The 22,118-nt window shown below is 43.4% G+C and overlaps 1 protein-coding gene and 1 long non-coding RNA gene across 7 annotated transcripts in view; one reads left to right on the forward strand and one right to left on the reverse strand.

The window, feature by feature from the left end:
* The window catches only part of LOC101787012 (putative sperm motility kinase W), a 68,361-nt gene extending 46,317 nt beyond the window's left edge, over nucleotides 1–22,044 (forward strand). Inside the window, exons 8-14 of one of the 4 annotated variants that reach the window (XM_063238510.1) lie at nucleotides 1,946–3,889; nucleotides 4,172–4,243; nucleotides 6,549–6,696; nucleotides 7,801–13,096; nucleotides 14,229–17,741; nucleotides 18,605–19,865; nucleotides 21,317–22,044. In XM_063238510.1, the coding sequence (XP_063094580.1) occupies nucleotides 1,948–3,889; nucleotides 4,172–4,243; nucleotides 6,549–6,595 (2,061 nt within the window). In that variant the 5' untranslated portion in view covers nucleotides 1,946–1,947 and the 3' untranslated portion in view covers nucleotides 6,596–6,696; nucleotides 7,801–13,096; nucleotides 14,229–17,741; nucleotides 18,605–19,865; nucleotides 21,317–22,044. The other 3 variants (XM_063238508.1, XM_063238509.1, XM_063238507.1) reach the window with 3 other exon arrangements.
* Nucleotides 1–22,118, reverse strand: part of LOC106025842 (uncharacterized) — a 58,771-nt gene that overhangs the window by 19,459 nt on the left and 17,194 nt on the right. Inside the window, exon 2 of one of the 3 annotated variants that reach the window (XR_010043919.1) lies at nucleotides 20,686–20,758. The exons of the other annotated variants lie outside the window; for them this stretch is intronic. This is a non-coding gene — a long non-coding RNA (uncharacterized LOC106025842). The remainder of the gene's footprint in view (nucleotides 1–20,685; nucleotides 20,759–22,118) is intronic. 3 annotated transcript variants of the gene reach the window in all.

Genomic DNA, 22,118 nt, shown 5'->3' on the forward strand with positions numbered 1-22,118 from the left:
ATGGCATCAGATTTAATATAATCAAACAAAATGAAAGAATAAAACCCAACCAACAAAGCAATGAAAATGACATGGTTTCCAGGCAGGGCCCACCCCCTTGTGAGGCCTGGTTCTCGCTCCACAGTCTGCGAATGCTGCTGACTGGGAGAGAGGCTTGGGCGTGGCTGTCCCCACTCCAGCAGCAGCTGTCCCGCTCTTCTGCAGGAGTCATTCGTTTTGGAGTCAATGGGCTCGTCACCTGTGTAAAAGCTATTTATGTTTTCTTTGAGGATGCCGTGGATATAACTTTGAAAATCCCAAGGCCACCCCAGGGTGGTGTGAATCCGTGGCAGTTAAACATAGCCATATACAGGATGCTGCCCCACATCTGGGGAGTGAGTTTGTAGTTTCCTCCACGTATGCCACACTGTGTCTCAGGAAATACAGTACTACAGGGTGCATTGTTTTCTTTTCAATATGTGAGCCTCTAACATGTAGAATACAAAACCAGGCCTGATTTTCATAAAGGTCCACCTATTCAGCTTTAACAGACTTTTCTTCAGACTTGAGTTCCTGCAAAAAAATTCTCCTTTGTGAGCCAGGGTCTTGCTGTGTAGCCCAGGCTGGCCTTGAACTCACAGTGATCATCTTGCCTCAGCCTCCTGAGTGCTGGATCACAGGCATGTGGGACCAGAGCTGGTTCTTCCATTTCAACCTAAGGGACTCCTCTACCCAAGGCAGGCCTAGTAGGAAGGACGGACATTCTTCAGTGCTTGCATCTAGGAATGTCTGAGCTTTCCCCCTCATTTTAAGGACAGTTTTGCTGGATGTAAAATGCTTAGTTGAGAGAGCTTTTTGTTTTGTTTCACTGTTTCATTCACACAGCACATGTCCACCTGTTTCCTTCTGTCCTCCTGTAACAGAATATCCCGCACCCCAGTCAGTATACTGCAGTTTCTTAGTTGTCCAGGTAACAGTTCTGTCTCTAAGAAACGGCTGGTCACTGTGATGCCTAGCTGGTCACTGTGATGCACACTGCATAAACCAGCCCCAATCAACAAGCCATTTTGCCCCTGTACTCCCCACTTGCTTATCCTATACAGGCCTCAGACCATCAGAGATCAGGGCCTGATATTCTGGGAATGTACCAATCAGTGCCCGTTGGTGTAAATAAATGTGTCTCCAACTCTTGGGTGTCCTTTCTGTGACTGTGCTTGCCGCTGCTCTCCAAGGATTTTGAGGATAAGTCTAATGACTATGTTTTTGGGGAATTGATGTCAGCTGCACAGGCATTAATTTATTTGTCATATTTTATACACTGACCGTTACGTTATTCTAATGTAAGTGAAGTTGCAGCATCACTTTGACACCAGTAAGAATTAAGAGCAAAAGGAACTGGAGATGCTGAGTGTAGACATCATGGGATCTCTAAATGTAAGAGGTATTACAGATGCTGAGAACAGATTCTCAGAACAGAAACAAAAGGGATATTGAAGCATCCTACAGGTTTGAATTTCAAAAACTCAAGTGTCAATCTCCATAACTCACATTAGTAAGACATTTTGTAACATTTTTCTGTTAGAAACAAAAGACCCTTGTGGCCAAGAGTGTGAGGGGTGAAGTGGAGGTGACCAGCTCTGCCTGGGCCCACTGGCACCATGACTTCACAAGATCCCCTGTGAGGTCACAGCAGATAGCTGTATAAGGTAGGGTTTTCAGCCCAGAGACCCTTTGTGGGTGAAGTGGAGTGGTGTTTGGAGAGGAGTTGGTGATTTGAGATTCGAAATTTTGATAATTGATTTTATAAAGTCTAGTTCCATCAAGGCATCGTTTGTGGCGTGTAAAATGTCTTTGCTGGACGTCATGTCATCGTCCACAGGAACATTCTTTGAGGACTATGACATGCTGATGCCCCTTGGTGAGGGTCACTTTGCCAAGGTGGTTCTCACTGAACATGTGTGCACAGGGATGCTGGTAGCTGTGAAGGTACTTCAAAAGGAGAAGTTGAGGCCTACTGCTATTATACGGGAGGTCAGCATCCTAAAGGACCTTCAGCACCCCAATATCATCAAGTTGCTGGAAGTGTCAGAAAATAGTACCTGTGTGTTCCTGGTGTTGGAGTATGCGCGCGGGAAAGACCTGCAGCGCTTTATCAAGTTTGCTGAGACACAGAAGCTGGAGGAAGAGAGGGCCCGGCTGATATTCCGAGAACTCCTGGAGGCTGTGCAGTACTGCCATGACAGCGGCATCATCCATGGGGACTTGAAACCGGCGAACATATTAATGGACCGTGAAGGCCACCCCAAGCTCAGCGATTTTGGCTTGGCTTTCAGGTTCCTTCCTGGCCAGGAGGTGACCGCGTGTGGATGCACCCTACAGTATGCTGCCCCAGAGTTATTCTTAAAAAAGAAATACCAAGGCCCACCACTGGACATTTGGTCTTTAGGGGTAATTTTATTTGAGATGGTCGCTGGGGTACGCCCATTTAGTGGGACCAAAACAGAATTGATGAAGAATGCCCTAAAGGGGCAATACCAGTTTCCCCAGCACTTCTCCAAAGAGGTGCAAAGCTTAATTAAGGGTCTTCTCAACCCTGACCCTAGCATGCGTCCTACCTTGGAGCAAGTAAGGCAGCATCCATGGCTTCGGCTTGAATCTGTCCCTTGTCGACCTCCTCACCTGCTCCCCAAAGCCAAAGAAAGGGCAATAGTGGACTTTTTGGATGGGAAGGGGTACAACCCGCTGAAGGTGATTGATGCAGTGAAGTACAGAAAATACAATCGGTACATGGCGCCCTTCCTGCTACTACGGGGCATGGCACTCCGGAAATTCCACTTCGGGTCTGAGGTGAAGCCCACACACAAACGTGAGGCTGAACATCTGTTTGAACAGTCCACAAACAAAGGTGACAATCTGCTATCTGCATCTCCTCCCCCTGTAGCTGCCCCACCAGCTAGGAGGGCCAGTGAGCCCTGCCTCTTCACTGGCCACTTCCTCCCCGAGGTGAAGCCTCTCGGCCAGCAAAGGAAGACAGTCTCCCTGCCAACTGACATCAGCAGGACTCCCCCTGCTCGCACATCCTGCCAGCCCGGTCCAAACTTTATTGGTACCTCTGGCCAGCCAGGCCCTGCTTCTCCCATCAAGTCCTATCATCCAGAACCTGCTACCCCTAAAGCATCCCGTCAACCAAGCCCTGCTTCTCCCAAGTCCTACTATACAGGACCTGCTACCCCTAAAGCATCCCGTCAACCAAGCCCTGCTTCTCCCATCAAGTCCTATCATCTAGGACCTGCTACCCCTAAAGCATCCCGTCAACCAAGCCCTGCTTCTTCCATCAAGTCCTACCATTCAGGGCCTGCTACCCCTAAAGCATCCCGTCAACCAAGCCCTGCTTCTCCCATCAAGTCCTACCATTCAGAACCTGCTACCCCTAAAGCATCCCGTCAACCAAGCCCTGCTTCTTCCATCAAGTCCTACTATCCAGGACCTGCTACCCCTAAAGCATCCCGTCAACCAAGCCCTGCTTCTCCCATCAAGTCCTACTATCCAGGACCTGCTACCCCTAAAGCATCCCGTCAACCAAGCCCTGCTTCTTCCATCAAGTCCTACCATTCAGGGCCTGCTACCCCTAAAGCATCCCGTCAACCAAGCCCTGCTGTTCCCATCAAGTCCTGTAAAACCAGCCGTGCCCCTACTGAGTCATACTGGCAGCCCAACCCTGCCTCTCCCGGTGAGTCCTTCCAGCACAGCCCTGGGACTCCAAATGCTGCCTTCACTGCTGCCCCAGCCCCTGTCAGCAGTAGGAGGTGGGGCTGGAAAACTGTCAAGAGAACCATGAGAGACTGCCTAAGGGCCCTGTGCTGCTGCCCCGTATCGACATGCAAGTGTCACAAACACAAGGTGGTCGAGGGTAAGTACTGCACAGTAGAGAACCAGAGGTCACTCAAGGAGTCTGAGTGGTCCGGCTGCTTCCTCAGAATGTGCTGTGTCTCGATATCATTTTCAACTGTCAGGGAAGAACTGTAGGGAGGAGAGGAGGGGAGGGAGAAGGGCAGGTGTGGGCAGAGGCCAGGTGTGGGTAGGAGGAGTTGCAGTGGGGTCTGCTGCAGAGGAGGCTGGAGTGACCACAGCCACCACTGTATGCTGTGTTTCCCAGTGAGCGTGCATTACACATGTCTCCTTGCCTTTGTAGTGGAGATCCATGATCCCTCCTATGGACGTGGTCATCCTGACAGCGAGGTCAGCCACGCAAGTGGAAGCCACAGTGAGTTGCCTTGCAGCCCTTTGTGCAGGGAGCTGGAGGGGAGAGGAGGAGTCAAGATCACTAGTGTATCCTGTGGGTGAGAAGCAGAGGGAGGGGTTGGTGCACAGCATGGGAAGGCTGCACAGGCACCAGGAGCTGAGAGCCAGTGAGAGGAAGACAGGAGGAGCAGGGGGGAGAGTCACCTGGCTTGTATCCTGCTGTCTGAGGGAGGCTGCCCCAGGGACAGGGAGGGCTGGGCACCATGGACCTGTCCACAACCTCCCATGAGGATGCAGGGAGACCTGGGTACCATGGACCTGACCACACCTGACCACTACCTCCCTTATTGTGCCTGGCAGTAGGGTGTGTTCTGGGAAGAGCAAGGGGTCATCTACCATCACCCCCACACATCCCCATGAAGAGACATGGACCCAAACCCTGGTCTTCTGAATGCTGTCCCCAAGTCTGTATCTGCAAGCCTTTGAAAGGAGCCCATTGAAGTCTTGTGTCAGTAAACAGAGACTCATATCCAGCCTTGAGGGCACACAGGCATGCGTGTTGTGGGGACAGAGTTTGGAACAAGAGAAATCTCCACACGTGAGGGTGTTGCTTGCCACCGTGGGAACAGTGACATTTGGTAAAGAGAAGACATTCGTGGCTTCCAAACTGTGGTCTGTGTTTGCAGCACCTGGGGCAGGATCTGAACCAGAGAGTGTTCAGGGCAAGTTGGAACATGCACATAACACATGTCATGGTGCATCTTGCTTCTGCATTTTCTCGTTTTCTATCTTTGTACTTGTTTTCTGCCTTGAGGCTTGTAAATTGCTTATGGTCAGTAGTTTATTACTAGTATTGGGACCTCTTTAGGAAATGACTATTTTCAGAGATGTTCTGTAGGGGTAGCTGGCTTTGGATTCTGTCATCCCAAGATTTTGCCTCTTCTTTTCTTAAAGGAACTTTTTTTTTTTTTTTTTTTTTTTTTTTCTCAAAACGAGAAACTATGGAATTTCTTTTTTGGTACTGGGAGTCAAACTCAGGGTCTTGTGTTTGCCAGGCAGGAGCTGTGCCACTGAGCTCCATCCCCAGCCCTGCCTCTTCAGTTCGGTAGGAATGAAGGGCTGCTGCCTGTTTGGCCCAGCACCCAGTTCTTATAGTTCTGTAGTCCAGAACTACAGGATTGTTTGTGCCCCTCAGACAACTGAGGTGGTGGTGTTCAAAGAAGATCAGTTGATGCCAATAACTCTGTCACTTTGGCTAACATAGTACAATCAGCTATAACAACTGCAACCAACACAGCCAGGAAATGATAAACTCTTATGACCAAGGATATGCCTGCTTTAATCACAGGTATGAGATTTGTAGTTACACAGCCAACTATAAGGCAAAGCAGAATATTATATACAGTAAGAATATACTCAGTAGAGCAATTTGCCCTAAAGGGAGAAAATTTATTAGGGATACCAAGAAAATATAGAAAAATAAAAGAGAGATAAGAAGACTGAAGTACAAAGGGAGATTACCAGGCCTTAGAAAACGAGTGATAAAACAGGAGCAAAAAGCAGGACCAAAAAAGAGAGAAAAATACAAAAGCTGAGAACAATGTACACAGGCAGGAAAAACAAAACACAAAGACAAAAAGTTCTCTGACTTTAAACCTGTGGCAGGCCTCTGCGGTCTGTGGTCTTATTGCAGTGTCCAGTGCAGAGAAGACAGTGGAGGCACTCCACGCCCACTGCTTGCTGTCAGATCCCAGCAAGCCTGCAGTAGTGTTTCGGGGCCCTGAGTTAGCTAGAAATACTATAGGCAGGGAGACAGGGCTAGGTCCTGAAGGAGCCAGTGCAGGAGCTCAGATACCTTGCAGCTAAGGGGAGACAGGCACCTCCTGCTGTGGGCCAAACCTCAAGACAAAAGATCAAACAAATACATCCATAAGGACTGATGTTCTAAATAGCTTCTTAGCACCCCGCAGAAGTCAGGAGTCACCATTCCAACCCCCTAGGGAAGATTCACTGCTCTCTAAGAATGCCTGCTTTCTAAGTGGCTCACTTCCCCATTTGTCCCCAATTTAATGAATTTACCTGAACTATTAATCTTATTGGTTAACCATAGTTCTGCCCTACCTTATGCCCATCTGCCTTGTGAGTTCCCAGTTTTGCCCACAAGTCCATCTCATCCCATGATTTTCCTCTATAAACGTCCCTGGGAAAGACAGAGTCCCACTGCTTGGGACTCCTCCTGTCTCTCTCAGACAGAAGCTTGCTTTCTCTCAATAAATATATTTTACTCTTTACCTCTATTGTTCCTAAAATTTACTCTTTGATTTTAGAGAACACGAATTCACCTTCAGCCGGTTGTACCCCTTCCCAGCCATAATGTGCAGTATTGCCCTTTCTGTGGCTTTGGGGAGCAGTTGAGGAGGATGACAAGGGATAGATTCCAGCCGAAGCCATGGATGATGCCTTACTTGCTCCAAGGTAGGGCGCATGCTTGGGTCAGGGTTGACAAGCCCCTTGATTAAGCTTTGCACCTCTTTGGAGAAGTGCTGGGGAAACTGGTATCACCCCTTTAGAGCATTCTTTGTCAACTGTGTTTTGCTCCTCCTGACATAGTAGGTCAGGAGTTTCACTCCCCTATATAATTTGGAGGTCTTCCACTGAGATCAGCCAGCTTGGTGCATGCTCCAGTATCTTAACAGTATTGAAAGTATGGCTCACATCATGAGTCACTTAGTTAAAAATGTTCACAGTATGTTGTACATCTAAGAAAGCACAATAAATACAACATATTATGGATTTTTTTTTTTTTTTTTTTTTTTTTTTTGGTCCCAGGGATTAAACTCACAACTTGCAGTTGTCAAGCAGGCACTTATGCCACTGAGCTAAATCCCTAGCCCGATACTACAGACTTTTAAAACTAACTGTGTGGTCCTTGAGACAGTAAACTGTCTGCATTCAAGGCCTGGATCCACCTGAAACTGCATGTACAATTCAGGTGAACTTACGTCTTGGCTTGCTGGCCTTAAGAACAGTAAGGATACCCTAGCAATAATTAAAATCTGTTGTGACTGTCACATCTTTTGTCTTTTTTTCCTTTAGATCACCTTATCTCCTAGGTTACTGAATTAAACAGTGTATGTAAAGGTCCTGGAGGAGTGATGTTCCATCAAGTGTCACACATGTATTTTATTTTAATTGTGGTTTTTGTTAATCTATGTTCAAGCAGAGGTAGGAAAGTTTATGTTCACGTATAGAAAAATCTCTTGCATGTGTATTTCAACAAAAGAATATGTAATAGAGCAGTAACCCTTCTTCACTTATTCTTAATAATAAAATAAACTGATTACTATGTGTACTGTTTCAGGCACTTAATAAAGCCCAATATAACACAATACAAACCGTACTGATGCCACTGGATATTAAAGGAATTAAGCAACTGAGCTACACTAGACTTCATTTCAGCATTTTAGATCCTTTCAAAGGACTACACTTGAATGTCTTTGCACGATGACCACTTAGTTCTTTATACTCTGACCTTGGTTAAGCCCAAGGTCAGCCCAGTTATGTTCCTTTTGTTACCAGGGTTCTCCAGGTGATCAGGTGACTGATTGCTCCACTCCTGATTGGTCAGCTTCCCAACCTGAAGAAGAATCTTGCTTGGAACCTGTCAAAATCCCACCTCCATTCCTCCTCCTCAGCCCCACATCACAAGCATCGCAGCAGTATGAGTCAAGGCCTCTCCAGGCAAGAGACATTTGACTCTGAAACTCAGGAGAGTGGAGACTCTGCCTACTTGCAGCCAAAAGATTATTCCCGTGAACACATGGACCACTATGCCCCACATTGTGATCACAACCACCGAGATGAGACCCATGGGAGCAGTGACCACAGACACAGAGAATCTCGACACCGTTCCAGGGACATAGATCGAGAGCAGGACCACAATGAGTGCAACTACCTGCAGAGCCATCATAAATCCAAATAGGGATGTTTACGTCCGCCAATGACCTTCGCCTTTTTCTGCTTTTTCCATGGTTTTGTGTAATAGCACAAACAAAACTTTTCAAGTCTACCCTCAGTCATGTGACCCGTCTTGTATATTTTGTATTGCTGTTGCTTCAATAGCAATGGCATGAAATTAAGAGCATTAATTTCCATTTTGATTTTCCTAAGTGCTATACACATTTGCCTGGTGCAGCTGCAGTCCTCTGGTTTTACACTAGACCCTTCAGAAACTGGTTTGGGTAGCTGTTACTTGGGAAAAACCTGCCATCCCAACAATGTTAGTGTTTCAAGAAATATAGGTGTATCCAGCAATCGAGAAGTAACACAGATCAAAAGTGGAAATTGTTTCGCCAGATTTTTAATACTGAGACACCTGATGAGCATATTCATTTATTTATTCATGGACCACTGTTTCTTGCTTGTACCTCTGGCTGACTAAACTAGGAACAGATTCAGTCTTGCAAGATTGTTGCAAAAAACAGAAAAAAAAAATTCGTCTTCTACTTGAAAAAGCCCATCTAAATTTAAAAAATATAACTATTCTTCCGGGAGAACATGGCGGACAGATAACAGCAACTACCGGAGGCTCTCTGAAAAACTAGGCTCAGAAGCCAGGTATGGTGCGGACTAAAGAGACATAAGCAGGTGGAGTTATGCTCTGCTGACTCAGGAACGAAGTCGGCTGAGAGAAACCAACTTGGAATGCAGTCCTGGTGCTAAAACAGGAACAGAAAAGCCTCTGCTGGACCCCGCGCCATTGGAAGCCGCGAGTTGGGTTTCCCACCGCGCGGTGGCTGGCTGCCTCCATATTGGCTCAGGAAGGAGAGAGACACACAGAAACTCTGAGAACGGGAGTCTGCGAACGGAGTCGAAAACAGGACGGGCAGGGAGGCATGTTCTGACTTGTGGCGAGGTCAGTGAGAGAAACTGACACTCGACCACAGTTTGAGTCCAGCGGACTTTCTGGGCCCGAGCAGTCCTGCGGGAGCAGGGCGCGGTGGCGACTCCAGCCACACATTCCCCTCTCGGGCAGGATTGGTGAAAAGTGCCTGGCCTGTGTGACGCTGCTGGCGGACCCCGTAGGCTGGGCCAACCCAGATCCCAGAGCCCGACGGAGGCAGGGAGGGGCGGGCCCCGCGTAGGCTGCCTGGTGCGCAGAGGTGAGTGGGAACACCTAACCGGCGCAATTCAATCAGGCTGTGGCTGACAGGGAGAGAAGCTGGGCCTCTCATATAAGCTTGCATATATAAGGAACAGGGAATATGGGAAGAGGCAGCAACAAGAAAGGCTCCTCGGCCCCCAACTCTGAGAAACAGGCAATAGCAGACACCGCACCAATAGACATAAAGTGCCATATAGAGAGCCTCATAGACCAATTCAGGAATGAAGTTATCAATGACCTGAAGCTAGAAGTATGCAAAATTGTTAGAGAAATGCTAAGTACCACCCAAGAAAAAACAGATGGTGGAATGGAAGAAGAGAAAAAGAGGGGAGAATTGTTTGATGGAGATAACAGGGAAATTAAAGAATACGTGAAGCAGGTTCAAAGGGACTACCAAGAAACTAAGAAGTCTATCGAAGACTGGCATAACAGCTTGAAAGAAACTAAGGACAGACTATCTGAACTGGAGGGCAGAATTGTAATATGGGAGAATGAAATGAAAAACTTCTTTAAAATAATAAAGAAACAAACAGCAATAATACAAAGACAAGAAGATGATAAGAGGATCCATAACTTAAGGATTAAGAACATAAAAGAAGAAGTAGGGACACAAACAAATGAACTACAAAAGCTACTCACAGAAATAATCCAGGAGAATTTTCCTAATTTAGCAAAAGGTAAAGATACTCAGATGTATGAGGCATACAGGACCCCAGCTACCTACAACCCAAACAGAGCAACACCCAGGCATATAATAATAAAAATTCCAGAAATTCAATACAAGAACAGAATATTAAAAGCTGTCAGAGACAAGAAACAGACCACTTACAAGGGAGCACCCATCAGAATTACAGCAGATTTCTCTGCACAAACCATCAAATCACGAAGAGCATGGGGGGAAATAATTCAAGCTTTGAAAGATAATAATCTCCAGCCAAGATTGAGATATCCTGCACAACTGTCCCTGGAAATTGATGGAAAAACAAGGTGCTTCCAGGATAAAGAGGAACTGGGGAAATTTGCAACCACCAATTCAACTCTAGAGAGAGTATTACAGGATATTCTAAAAAAAGAAAAATACAAAGAATCCAGAAATAGTGGAGGCCACAACGAATGGAGCAGAGAACAAAGTGAAGAAGACAAACTGACAGCTACTGACAGAATAAGAGCTCAACAGAAATGAGGCAGAGAAGATTGGATGATAGGAACAGCTATTTTGGAGAAAATGACATCTTAATAGGTAATACTGATTTAGTATCATCTTGTTTTGAAGTCTCATCTAGCTTTTGTCCTTCTGTCTCCAATGGTCTAAATAGGTTGTATCTTACTGGATTTTATTATGTATGATAGTATAAGCAAAAACCTTTTAAAGACAAGGAGATTATACAGAAACCATTATTCATTTTCTGTTAGTCGATTCTAAATACTCTGTAATGCTGTCATTCTCTTAAATGGTTTTACATTGTTTTGACATACTTAATGCTACAGTATACGAAGTTGTACTCAAGGATTTCAGGGAAAGAGACAATATGGTAACTACTTTTAGGTCAGGATTATCTGGTGGTGAAACACTATTCTGCTTAAATGTTTATGTTTTGATCTGCACTGTTTCGTTTTTATGCCCTCTTTTATCTCAATCTCCACTCCATTATTTACTTTTTTATTTTTATCCTTTTAATTAAAGGAAAAAATAGCAGGATATATTATAGTAACCCACTTTGACTTTCCATTACCTCGATTTAAAGCCCTGTATTACTCTCACCATCTGGTTTTTAACTGATGTTCCCCTATTCTGTTTTGCTGGATAGTATCAGGTTCGAAAATTTAGGCATCAGCTGTGAAGATAATGAGACTCATTATAATGCCCATTCTCATTGACTTTTATCTACTTTTGAAGACCTACAATGTCTCCAATGGTTTGGTTTTGTCGGTTTTATTCTTTACTGTTTTGTTGAATTGTATTATAACTAATGATATAGGCAATTCTATTAGAGATAGCGGGAGGCATTATGGTAACCATTGTTGATCACCTTGTATTATGTTTTCACATTATCTATTATGTCCACCCTTTTGACTTGACCGATTGTGTTCTGTTATGTCCCATTTGGTTTTACTCTCTTCCAAAAAAGTAATAAGAACCGTGGGAGCAATGAAACCCAAATTGTACAAAAGAGAGGAAAAGAAAGTGCTCTAAACTATATAATTGCATGTATATTTAAGTGTATAAGATAGAAAATGATATCAGAGTTTTATTGGATCATTGAACAGAACTGTTTGCAGTATCATTGATGGAATGTCCACTTTACAAGCTTTAATTTTGTGACTTGAACAATTATTTCTAAGATGACAATATGTAATCCATTAACTAGTGATTTCCTACTGTTCATTTTTTTTTCTGCAAATCTGTATAACTTGTACCCTTTCTCTGCTTTTTTTTTCTTTTCTCCTTAAATAGAATTAAAAAATAAATAAATAAAAATAAAACAATAACTATTGTGCCCAATGTGACTGGTGATTATAGAGATAAAATACAAGTTCTTGCATGTGCTGTGGATATCTGGGAGACTATGCCGCACAATTACTTTTGTTACCTATGAAAAAGCCTCTTTTTTTTTTGTTAAGTATGTAATTTCAGTAAAACGGTGGCCTGCCATGTGGGCAATGGCCCACCCTGGGACAAAAAAAAAGCAGTGTGCCATCTGGATAAAACCTGCCTCTGATCCAGAATGCCAAAACCATGTTTTCCTTTTGTCCCACCCTAATTGGACAACCAGAGATGAGGAGATTCCTTATCGGTATCGCCAGTTCTTCTCAGTAGCCATTAGGGCACCCCAGAAAACCCACCAATTTGCCCAAGAGAGCAGAGGTGAGGCAATTGGCTCAACAGAGACTTATTAGTCTCCCTCGGGGTTTTTTGAAAAGAGTGCAAAAGCCCTATCACATTTATACACCAGTAGTGGCTAAAAATGCAAGGGCCATTAATATTGCCTTTGTAACCCAGTCGGCCACTGATATTAAGCAAAAATTGCAAAAGTTTGAGAGATTTGAGAAAATGCCCTTCAATCAGTTATCAGAGGTTGCTTAAAAGATATTTGACAACCGGGAGGACCCTAAAGACCAGGCGTAAGAGGTTTCTGCTGGGCAGAAAAACTGCATTGGCTGTTGGACTTTCCATAAAAAAATAAAAATAAATGACTCTTTCCTCCCAGCAGATGCAAGCCATCCAACAGATTCCAGTGTCTGTGACTAAAAACCAAGTGCAAAAATTTCTAGGAGCCATAGGACTGATGCAGAGTTTGGGACCCTGGCAGAGGCCTGTTGCCTATCTTTCCAAGAGACTTGATTATGTGGCAGCCAGATGGCCACCTTGTCTGTGGGTGTTTTCCTCGGTAGTCATCCTGATAGAGGAGACACAAAAACTGACTTGTGGACCAAAATTCTTAATTGTCTCCTCCTATTCGCTGGAGACTCTCATCAAGCCTCCACCGGACCAATGGCTGCCCAACTCCCAAGTCATGCATTATCAGGCATTACTTCTAGATCTGACTACCATCAGTTTCAAGGGACAGCGGCTTCAAACCCTGCTACTCTGCTGCCTGATGATGCCCCTCCTTGCCCCTCCACATCTGTATTGGGGACCAGACTTGACAGATGAGCCACTATTCAGAGTTCCTTTGTATTTCTCCGATGGAAGCAGTTAAATTTATCCAGGTAAGTGGGTCGTGGGAGCAGCCATTACTACAGACTCGCAGATTCTATGGGAACCAAGCCTGGAGCCAAAAACATTGGCCCAACAGGCTGAACTCATTGCCCTCAGTGAGACCTCAAGTTGTCAGTATGCATTTGTTACTGCCCATGTTCATGGGACCATTTATAAAGAATGGTGCTTATTGTCTTCTGGGGCCAAAAGATTAAAAATGTTTCCCAAATTTTGGACTTGTTGGCTGCCATCTGGATGCCAGGAAGAGTGGCTATTATCCGCTGTAGAGCCCATTGAGCAGGAGATGGCCTTGTTATATGAGGAAATAATTTGGCAGATGCCACCACCCACAAGGCAGCTGTAGAATCAGTGGGGATTTGAGATAGCCCTGACATTACTGCATTCCCACCTACTTTGTCAGAGCCTATTTGCACTTGAAAAGACTTGCATTTGGGGACTAATATCAAAGCTTGCCCAGCCTGTGAGCCTCAGATGCCCTCAGTGCCATTTGGTGAACCCAAAGCAGCCACTCACTAAGTGGGACTATGCCTAGAGAACACTGGAAGGTAGACTTTACAGAAATGGGGAAGCCTGGACTTCAATGATATGAGTATTTACTTGTAATGGTAGATAGTTTCACTGGATGGATAAAAGCTTCTTCTACAAAATCTGAGTTAGCTGTGATAGTCAAAAAGCTCTTATGTGAGGTTGTCCCACAATTTGGCCTCCCCTTATCCATCGGGTCTGAGAATGGCCTGGTTTTTATGGCCTAGATAACTCAAAAACTAACCAAAGCCTTGCAGATCAATTGGAAACTCCATTGTGCTTACTGCCTTCAAAGTTCAAGACAAGTAGAAAATATAAACCAGACATTAAAGATGGTAATTACTAATGGCCTTAGAAACTGGTGAGAACCAGGGGAGTCTCCTTCCTTTTTTGACCTCTTGCATGCGCAATGTACCCTCTATGTTACTGATATTTCCCCTTTTGAGGCTTTATATGAGAGAACTCCTCTTATACCTAAGATTTCTGAGGAAAAATTAGCTGATTTAGCTAATCAAGATCTTAAGTCTCCCCAAACTCTTCAGGGAGTTTTGACTTCCATCCACTGGTTATTTTAACAACAACATCCTCCACCTGCAGCCCACTGAGAGGACAAACACCCTGCTGTAGAGCCTGAGTCGCCGGTGCTCATCAACAGGCTTCACCATGGATCTCTTGAGCCATTGAAAAGGTCCCTACATTGTAGTCCTCAGCACTCCAACTGCTATCAAAGTAGCCAGAAAGCCTACCTCGATGCATCATTCCCACTTCAAGCAGGTCCTGGCTTCCAAAGGCGATCAACCTACAGATAAGTGGACTGCCATTCCCTCCAAGGACTCTTTAAAGCTCAGGATTGCCAAATGTAACTAATAATCTTATGTTCTCCCTTATGGAGACCCCAAGGAGGCCTCTATCTGGCTTTTAAAAAATTGTTAATTATGTGACAAAACAGTGAATTTAAATGTTGGTTTTCTTTCTCCTTTTGGTTTAACAGCTTTAATAATGGTAGCTGCAAGAACTTTGTTAATCTTCCTATTGGGCCTTGTATTATACACAGATTAGTAAACTATGTCAAAGGTTCAAATTATACAGCTTATGATTTTAAAGACGCAAGGTTATAAACAGGTACCTATGTCTGAAAACCCATGAGCCAATGATTTGGTGCACTGACTAAAATCAGTGGGGAAAGCTGTACACTAGCTAAAAGAGCTTTGTTATGTTTGTATTAAGCCAAAGTACCTGTTAAGCCGCCTACTGTTTTGTATGCATTTCCCCCCCTCTGGGTGACCTAACTGATATGTTAATCAATGCTCCCTTCTGTAAAAAATTGTAAATCCCGGGAACCTAAACTAATTGATATGTTAACCATTGTTGCCCTCTACTAATAACAGATGTGGTGCTAAAATCAGCTGACAAAGAATTAACTAATGCTAGACTACTCTGTCCTCTGCTAAGGAAAACATTTCCTTAGCAGATTTCCTGATCCACCCCCATAATCCCTTTACTTTGTAAACTCTGCTCTCTACAAGAGGCTAGAAACCCTTAAGGAGGACACACAGCTTTTGCAAATTCCAACTGCACTGTGTTACAGGGCCCAGGATAAAATAAATCAGCGCTGCTTTTTGAAAATAAAAACATGTCTTGCCCATTTTTGAACTTGAGTTTAGGCTTTGGGGGGCTTGTTTGTGGATTACAAGATTTAATGGCATATTTTTATTATTTTATTCTTTCACATGTTATATTAGTTGCTAAAGTTACTGGTATTCCTTGCTTAACTATATTTAGACAATAGCACCACAGATGATAATAGAACACCCTCAACAGTCTTTAATATAAATTTCTATTAAATGGTTCTCTTAAATGAAATCTAGTTCAGACTTAGAAAACTTACATGCCTACAATAAAACATGGGACTCGTTCCACCATTTAAGATGCACTAGGCTGGTGGCCATGCTTCGGACTTGAAGGACAGGTTTCACTGAGACAGACTGGCTCTGATCCTCCTTTATCCTCCAGAGGAATGTCAAGCCTGTTCTGCTTCAGTTTCCTTTGTTTCACTTTACCTCTTACTCTCTTCCCACTTTACATTTTCCTAATAAAGGCATATAAAAGTGGGAAAAACTCTAGATTATTCCAACCTTTTCCTTCTGAGTTAAGCCCATAGAAAATGAGCATTTGCTAATGCCAAGGACAGGGAAGTCATCTTAGATGAGGGACACATACTCCATCTCTGAATCAGATGAGACATCAGAATTGTGCCCATTCAGGAGAATACACATGAAAGCTGTGTCCCAGCTCAGTGTTCTGGGCAAATCTCCTTTGGAAATTAAACCCAAGACACAGTGGGGAGAACCAGTTTCCATGTGGCAATGGAAGCAGCTATCCTTAAAAGCAGCACACATAGGGGACCTAAACCTATTTAGAATAAGGAGACTTTCCAACCTCTCAAATTATGGACTTAAAAACCTTTATTATAAATTGATAAAGAAGTAGGTAATGATCTTGCTCAGTCTTTTAATTATCCCTCATAGAATTTTGACACACAGTGGTCACTGTGCCAGCTAATTATCCTTATAGCAACTGCCACCCTCAAAATCAGAGGCTAGCTTTCCCCAGCATCTGTTTGGTGAATCCCCATGGAAGCCAGTGGCCAATGGATTCAACAGAATGTTGACCAGACAGGCAGCTGGATTCCTTTTTGGAGACTGATTTCTGGTTATCTGAGGCAATAGAAACTGAGAACTGAGGGTTCCTGGCCAGAGCAACACCCTGGTTGGCACCCAACATTTCCTCAATGGACATTTGCTCATGACCATTTAAAATCTCCCCTTTTCTATCATTCTTATTTCTCTGCTAGTAGACTAAAAACATTCTAAACTTTTCAATAGATCTTCAGATCACTTAAACTACCCGTCCCTTCAGAGATTATACTGAGGTAGCTTGCAATGATTGCTTACATTCCATAGCAGCTAGTAGGGAAATGATTTACCTATGTTAATTAAAAGTAAATAGACTTGAGCAATTATTACTTTTTTTTTTTATGTATTTTTTTTTTGTCTTTTTCATTTTTATCGGTACCAAGGATCGAACTCACGACCGCCTGCTTGCAAGGCAGGTGCTTATGCCGCTGAGCTAAATCCCCAGCCCTTGAGCAATTATTTCTAAGATGACAATGTGTAATCTATTATCTAGTGATTTCTATTTTTTTGAAATTCTGTGTTACTTGGACTCTTTTTCAGTTTTTTCTTTTCTCTTTAAATAAAAGTTTTTTCTTTTGTCTTTAAATAAAATTTTTAAAAATGTAACTAGGATTTTTTGTGTGACTAGAAGACTGATGTGCCTCTTTCTAACTTAAAATGTGACTGCTAGATGATAATTTATAAATTTAACCTGTGAGCTTCAAAGATACAGAAATCTAAATGAAGTATAACCTTGTCCTGTTACGAAGAAAGGTTACCTAGATAAGTGAGAAACAAATGTCTGGAGACTCTTGCCCAGATTAAGGAGTAATGCTCCTCCAGTCAGTTGTTCTATCTATCTCTAGAGGAGAGTTACTCTAAAAAACCTGAAAAGTACTCTACCACCAATTCACCTTTTAATGTATGCTCCCTTATAATACATGCTTACAAAGTCATGCTTCCTTCATTAAACATTCTTTATGGAAACAAAACTCACGAGCTATCTAGCAATATAGGATTGTGTGCCAGGTCCAGGGTGGATAAGCTGACAGAATCTATCGTCCATTCTCTCCAGAGGGCATTCACCTGCCCTGGAGCAGTTTCAACCCAAGAGACACGTGGGGAACATCTATCAAATAGGAAAAAAAAGGACATCTTATTTTAACTCATTTTATGCATAACTAGATAGCTCAATATCACTCATAGCTCATCAAACGGTACTTAGTTCAATGCCTGGGTACAGAAAAGGTTTCATACTTATGCCTTGCTTTTACTTTATAGACATGGACAACAAAATGCCAAAGCCCCTTCTCCTTTGGAACACATTCTTAGGCACTAGATGTTCAAGCCTTCCATGCTGAAAAAGATCCAATTGGTATTTCTCTGCATGAGTGTGTGGCCTACCTACCCCCTAGAGCCTTAGTGGAATACAGAGGTAAGTATTAATTATGATCCTCTTTTACAACCAGAGACATACCATGACAAGCAGGAAAAATGGTCAGTGTTGTCCTACATTCAGACTTTCTATGCATTGGGAAATATTTCTTATTTATACTCTAAATGTAAATGTTAGCCACAGGAAAACTCTGCACCTCGGGCCCTTAAGGCATCTTCTCCCCAAGAGCGGAAAATTGCACCTCCTGAACCGTTAGAACCTGAGGACAAAATAGCCTTAATCAAATCCCCCCCCCCTTTTTTTACTGAACCTAAGGTTTCCCCCACCTGCCCTTCCAGCCTTAAGGATAAAGCTTCTAGGCCAGCTGTAATCCAGGCCTCTCCAGGACTATACCCATCCTTAGCTGAGTTTAAGCAAGCTCCTCAAGGGCAGTATCCTTTGCAGGGAGTACATGGATGATCTGGAACTTCCAGAGTTCATGTACCTTTCTCTCTTGGTGACCCAAGACAAATAAAATTAGATCTTGGCAAATTTTCAGATGAGCCTGACAAGTACATTCAGGTCCTTAGAGGACTTACTCAGGCATATGAAGTAGATTGGAAAGATGTAGTGTTACTCTTAAATCAGACATTCACTTCTAGTGAGAGACACGCAGCATTACAGGCTGCTATTGCCTTTGGATATGAATACCATATTGTCAATTTTAGAAGGCCAGAAGATAAAGGGAAATAACTTTAGCAACTAGTTTAAATTTAACTTGTGCAAGAATAAAATAATAAAAATATGCCATTAAATCTTGTAATCCACAAACGAGCCCCCAAAGCCCAAACTCGAGTTCAAAAATGGACAAGACATGTTTTTATTTTAAAAAAGCAGCACTGATTTATTTTGTCTTGGCCCAGCGACACAGTGCAGTTGGAGTTTGCAAAAGCTGTGTTCCCACTGGATCACAAACAGTCCCTATGCAAGACTCTTACTTGGCCCACAACCAGGTGGGTGATTGGATTAGAAAATATTTCTAGACATGTGTTCTTGAAGGCTGAAGAAGAGTGAGAACTAAACCATTCAATTATTTTAAGTTATCAGTTATTCAACAAGAAAAGAAGGAACAATTTTCTGCCTCCTTAGATGGATTATGAGAGGCATTGATAAAGCATACTTCTTTAGATTCTGATTCAATAGAGGGACAAATTATCCTTAAAGATAAGTTTATTACACAGTCAGCCTCAGCTATTAGAAAAAAGCTACAAAAGATGGCTTTTCCTCCAGATACTCCACTTGATACTTTATTTATTCATTGATTTTGTGTGTGTTGGAGTTTGTGGATCAAACACAACCACACATTGGCCAGGCAAGTGATTTTGCCACTGAGCTAAATCCCCAGCTCACTTGATACTTTAGTAAAAGTTGCCTCCTCAGTATTTTATAACTGTGATGAGAGGGAGGTCAAAGAGAGAAAACAAAGAGACTGAGAAAAAGCAGCTGCTTTTGCACAGCATTAAGAGAAACAGACCCTAAGTCTGATTCTCAGGTCTCCAAGAAGAGCTCAACAATGACATTCACCTGCCATCACTGCCACAAGCCAGGTGACCTTAAGAGGGACTGCACTCAAAAGCCCCCTGGGCCATGCCCTAACTGCAAAGGTGACCACTGGATGTCAGACTGCCCTCTCAGCCCAAGGCCCCACCAGGGTTCAGATTCATCCTACCTTTACCTCTTATCAAAATAACAAATACACCTCAAAACCTAGGCCTCAGTCCGCCTGAAATGCCTTATGGATGCCCTTTCCTCACTGATGATTTTCTCTTTGTCAGAGAAACAGATGCCTTATAAAAAGACATCACCTCATTGGCTAAACTCCAACAAACTCTTCAAGAGCTTACAGAAGCTCAGCCTACAGAGAAAGGAAAACCTATCTTCCACCCTGGAGATTTAGTACTGGTAAAATCCCCTCCCTCATCAGCCATTTGGAAGGACCTTACACTGTGATCCTGTCGACTTCTTCCATGCTGAAGACAATAGGCCTGGACACTCGGATGCATCACACCTGACACAAACCCTGGAAACTTGAGACTATCACTGGATGTGAACAACCACCCACATACTCCTGTGAACGCACAGAAGACCTAAGATTCCTCTTCAAGAAGAAAACAAAGACTTCAGGTAAGTAAGGCTACTATTAGCCCTTTTACTGTTCCCTTCACCACTGAAAGGAGGATGCAACTCCTTTTTAATGTGGGCACAAGCATATGCAAAATCATTACAACACATCTCTTGCAGGATATGTGGCTCACTGCCCTTGTCCAGTACATCAGGACTTCCTTGGTGGGTGTCTCCACTTCAAGGATGTGATTGGAATAAATTACAGGACTATAGTAATGAGATAACAAAGAAGTTCAGTATTCATAGTTCAGCCCACAATTGCATAGTAATAAAATGGCCTCTGAATATTATATTCTTAATGATCCTGTAAATTACATTGTTAATGATCCTGGACATAATCAGATTTTTTTCTTATAATGCCACTGAAGCCTCTCTACAGGCCTGTAAGGCCCCTGGTAGATAAAAAGAAAGGTCCTATCCTAAGGGCCAACAACCATAGATATCATTATGGCTATTTTCAAATATGGGATGAGTATCTATGATTAACTCCCACCATAGGACATCTCAGTAGAAAATCCCCCTTATGTTGGGAACAAAAACACCACTTTTATTCTGGTTGGCCTAATGCCACTAGCCACCTTGGGTGGACAGCCCTTGAACAATGTGGACACACAAGTAACTTTTCAGGCTAATGACTGGTTTGCAACAGACTGGTTTAATGGCCCTGGAATCAAATGGGGAGCTCCCAATGGCACCCATTTGTCTTGTGGAGCCAATCTGTGGCCCTGCCGGCTTCCTGGATGGATAGGCAGATGCACACTAGGATTTGCATGGTTGCAAGGCAGGAGTATCAAAAATATCGAAAAACCGGCAAACTTACCCAGGTACAACATGGATGGTCCAGAAGTGTGTTCCACTGGTATGATCATTTGGCCTCTGTCTTTATCCCTTCCCTAGGATTAGAAGACATCATGCAACATACTGAGGCCTTGACTAACTATACTGAGTGGGCCTTAAATGACACTGCTGCTGGTCCCTATTAAATAAGGAAAAAAATTAATGAGACAGGCTGCCTTCAAACTCAGATGACATTAGACATTCTTTTTTTTTTTTTTGGTCTTTTTCATTTTTATCGGTACCAGGGATCGAACTCACGACTGCCTGCTTGCAAGGCAGGCGCTTATGCCGCTGAGCTAAATCCCCAGCCCCGACATCAGACATTCTAACAGCAGCACACAGAGGCATTTGTGCCGTTGTAAAAACTGAATGCTGTGTATATATACTCCTGACTCTTCTGCTAATATCTCAGTAGCTATTCAAGACATTAGATACCAAATTAACAATATGTAAGATTCTTAAGACTCCTGGACCTTGTCTTTCTCCTTCTTATGGAAATCTATTACTAGTTCCTATTGGTGGAAATCTTTGTTACCTATACTTATAATTGTTCTACTGGTTTTATTCTTTGGCCCATACATACTCAACTGTTTCTTTGTCTTTGTCTCCTCCAGACTTAGAGCTATATGTCTACCCAAGATGAAAATGCCTGGTATCTATTGGGGGCCTCTAGACAGGATCTCTGCAGAAGTATCTCTGACTGCTGGTCACCACTACAACCCTCTTCAGCCTGAAGAAGCCAGATCGGTCATCACCCATGACACCCTCATGGCAGTTCTGGTTACTTCTTCAGAGAGGGGACTGTTATAAGCAGCTGAGTTAGTTAGAAATACTACAGGAAGTGAGACAGGGCTAGGTCCTCAAAGGAGCCAGTGCAGAAGCTCAGATACCTTGCAACTAAGGGGAAGACAAGCACCTCCTGCTGTGGGCCAAGCCTCAAGATAAAAGACCATACAAATATATCCATATCCTAAGGAGTGAAGTTCTAAAGAGTTCCCTAGCACCCTGAGGAAGTAAGGAGTGACATTCCAAACCTTTAGGGAAGATTCACTGCTCTCTTAAGAATTCCTGCATTCTAAGTGATTCCCTTCCCCTTTTGTCCCCAGTTTAATCAATTTTACCTGAACTATTCATCTTATTGGTTAGTCATAGTTTTGTACCACCTTATGCCCATCTGGCTTGTGAGTACCCAGTTTCCCTATGTTAAACTCTTTTTAATGCCATGATTTTACTCGAAGAGTCTTTAGAAAAAATAGAGTCCCTGGCAACCCGCTTGGGACCCCTTTTGTCTCTCTCTCAGACAGAAGCTTGCTTTCTCTCAATAAATATATTCTACTCTTAACCTCTGTTGTTCCTAAAATGCATTCTTTGATTTTAGAGGACATGAACTCACACTGGACATAGTGGGTTGGGAAC

The sequence above is a fragment of the Cavia porcellus genome, unplaced genomic scaffold, assembly GCF_034190915.1.
Source record: "Cavia porcellus strain 051 isolate PalLab524CR breed Dunkin Hartley unplaced genomic scaffold, mCavPor4.1 scaffold_27, whole genome shotgun sequence".
In the NCBI taxonomy this organism is placed as follows: Eukaryota; Metazoa; Chordata; class Mammalia; order Rodentia; family Caviidae; genus Cavia; species Cavia porcellus.